General features: G+C 57.7%; 1 protein-coding gene across 1 annotated transcript; it reads right to left on the bottom strand.

Moving 5' to 3' along the window:
- Nucleotides 1–645: 645 nt before the first annotated feature.
- Nucleotides 646–2,401, bottom strand: MID1IP1 (MID1 interacting protein 1). The gene is made up of 2 exons (XM_044666841.1): nt 2,119–2,401; nt 646–1,772 (listed from the first exon to the last, which is right to left on the bottom strand). The coding sequence occupies exon 2, from the start codon at nt 1,342–1,344 to the stop codon at nt 778–780; it is 567 nt and encodes a 188-aa protein (XP_044522776.1). The 5' UTR covers nt 1,345–1,772; nt 2,119–2,401; the 3' UTR covers nt 646–777.
- Nucleotides 2,402–2,731: the final 330 nt, after the last annotated feature.

Below are 2,731 nucleotides of genomic sequence, written 5' to 3'. Positions count from 1 at the left end.
TTTAATTAAAAAGTAGTACCGGTTAATGACAGACCCGTGCTCTGTTTTGTGCGTTTTGTCACAAGGGAATTAGCTGCAGTTTCAGAGCACCAGAAAGGGGTGATCAGAATACTTAAAGACAGAGCTATTGTTACAAAAAAGAAAAAAAAAAGTAGTGCAAAACAGGAAAAACTGATGCAATCTTCCAGCAGCCCTGCTGCTGCCTCAACCACCAGCAGCGGCCGCCAGCGCCGCCACGCCTTGGAGTGCTTGAGCTTCTTTCTGGGCACCCAGCTACGATATAGAATAACTCTGCGGCTGCAGGCAGGTCCCCTGGCTTCCTCCTGGACACCTTTTTCACTCCCCAAAAATGGGAAGGGTGGTGGAGGTGATGAAATAAATGGCTTGGAAGGTGCAGGATGAAGGCAGCCACACCAAACAGTCCTAGGACTATTCCAGTCTATGCTCATTTCCAGTCTTGCCTTCCACCGCAGTCCTGTTCTCCTTAGCTTATTGAGCACCTCCCCCACCCGAAAAAAACTTCTCCAGGTCACCCCAGCCCTCTAACGCCGCCTGCGAACCACAGAACACAGCACTACCCGCCCCCTCTTCCATCCCTCCCCAGCCCACATCGCTTGCTCGCTCCCCCCTTCCCCTGCAGCCTTGCCCTTCATTTACACACGCCCCACCGCGCAGGAAGAAATCATATTTAGGAGAGAAAAGAGGGAAGAGAGGAAGAGGAGGAGAGGTTAGAGTAGCGCGCGTAGAGGGGCCGCCCGCCCTGCCGCTTCCTCGGCCTCAGTGGCCCCAGTTGCCGAAGCCGATCTCCTGCTTGTATCTGTTAGTGAGAATGTTGGCTTTCCGGGTGAGTTTGGAAAGCACCATGTGCAGTCCCCGGAGGTGGTAGTGAAACTGCTTCTCCAGGTCCTCCTCCCCACCTTCTCCATCCTCCAGACGGCTCAGGTCCATGAGAATGTCCTTGGGCTTCCAAGGGCCAGTGGGGGTTTCGTCGCCCTGCTGGGGAGTCTGCTGCAGAACGCCCCACTCGATGTCGTTCCGGATGGACTTGAGCAGCATGTAGTGGCTATACATGTCCCGGCTGGGCGAGAAGAAGCTCCCGGCAGCACTACCGGGGCTGGGGGGACCCCCGTCTCCCAACGGGGGATCCCTCTCCTCTAGGCAGCCACCTCTGCCTCTGACCACCACCTCAACCCCTGTGTCCAGTTCTTGCTCCAGCAAAGGCACGTCCCGCAGGAGGCTGGGCACCATGACTGTCTGGTCCATGTTATTCACCGCCCCGATGAAGCGGTTCATGGCGTTAAAGAGGGAGTGCTTCTGGTTGTAGGTGTCGCAGATCTGCATCATGGTGGTCAGGCGGGAAAGGCGAAGAAAGAAGGGAGGAAGGGCAGTCTGGGGAGAGAGGGTGGGTAGAGGGGGGACTGGGAGTGCAAAGCTGGGTAGGCTTGGGTCGGTTTCGGTGCCTGGCCTGGCCTGGCCTGGCCTCCGAGGTGTGAGGATGCTCCAGAAAGCGCGTGTGCGCACACACGAACCCAAGCACACACAAGCAGGGCTAACCCGGCTGGCTTGGGGATAGACAATCAGAAAATCTTCGGCGGCAGCTTCTTAACAGGCCTGTCCTCCCCGCTTAGTCCTCCAACTCTTCCTTCCTTAGTAGGCTGGAGCCTCCGCAGGATGGGTGGTTCCTCTTGAGCCACAAGGAGCCGGGGAGCTAGCTGCAGCTGCGGAGGCGGGAGGTGGAAAACCAGCAGCAGGTAGTCGGGTGGCTGTACCGGCTAGATTAGGAGGGCAAAGGAGATGGCGATTACTCATCCGGGCGAGGGTGCCCTTGGTAGCCTCCTCCCCAACATGCACCTCCCCTCCCCTCCCCCTCAAGCCCTCCTCCTCCTCCCAACCCAATTAGCTCCCCCCATTGCATTTGTTGCTAACTGACGGAAATCACTGGGTTCCCGGGGGTGCCGAGCCCCAGCCCTCCCTCAGCCTTCCCTTCATCCCAGGAGATGGAAAAAGAAGCAAAGGAGTCTCCTCTCCATTCCCGAAGGAGGAAAAAAACTAAACTCCTGGGCCGGGGAACAGTCACCCACGTGCATGCACTGGAATGAGAGGACGGTCTGCACCCACCGGTTGTCTTCTCTTCAGTCCACAAATTTCGGGCCGATTCAGTGCCCTTGTTCCTGCCTGATGATTACTGTGGGTCTTGCGTTCGGAGGCCGGAGAGCAGTTGACGGTGATAGTGGCATTGGCCCCCTCCCCATGCCAGGTGCCGCATTTATAGCTGCGGAAAGGTGTTACCGCGCAGGGGCCAACCCTCACGCCGATCTTCCTCCCTCCTTCCTTGGCAACCGGGAGAGATAAAAGGCCCAAGTCCCAGTGACCGCGAGTAACACTCTCAAGGCTCTTTCTACACGCCGGGGTGGGCGGGGTCGGACAGGGCAGGGCAGAGTCTAGCTGAGCCGGGAACCCGGGCTCCGCCTCTCGCCTGACTCGGGGCGGTGGGGGGAGGGGAAGCCGGCACTGTGGGTCCCCGCCCGGTTAGGGGCGGGAAAGAGAGTTGGTTGGCTGGGACCGAGAGAGAGAGAAAAGGGGGAGAAGATGGGGCTATGGGGATGTTAGGAGTCCTGAGTTGACGGGAGAGAGAATAAAAGGAAGATGTTAAGATTTCTTGACGACAAATTCCCTATTTAATGAAAAGCAGGAAGTTTCCAAGCTCGTGCCCGAGCTGGTGCATCCCTAG

Source organism: Gracilinanus agilis, chromosome 3 (genome assembly GCF_016433145.1).
Source record: "Gracilinanus agilis isolate LMUSP501 chromosome 3, AgileGrace, whole genome shotgun sequence".
In the NCBI taxonomy this organism is placed as follows: Eukaryota; Metazoa; Chordata; class Mammalia; order Didelphimorphia; family Didelphidae; genus Gracilinanus; species Gracilinanus agilis.
This window is presented reverse-complemented; position numbering and strand designations above follow the sequence as displayed.

Excerpts from the sequence above, each read along its gene's own strand:
- MID1IP1 (XM_044666841.1), bottom strand. The coding sequence starts at position 1,344 with ATGATGCAGATCTGCGACACCTACAACCAGAAGCACTCCCTCTTTAAC.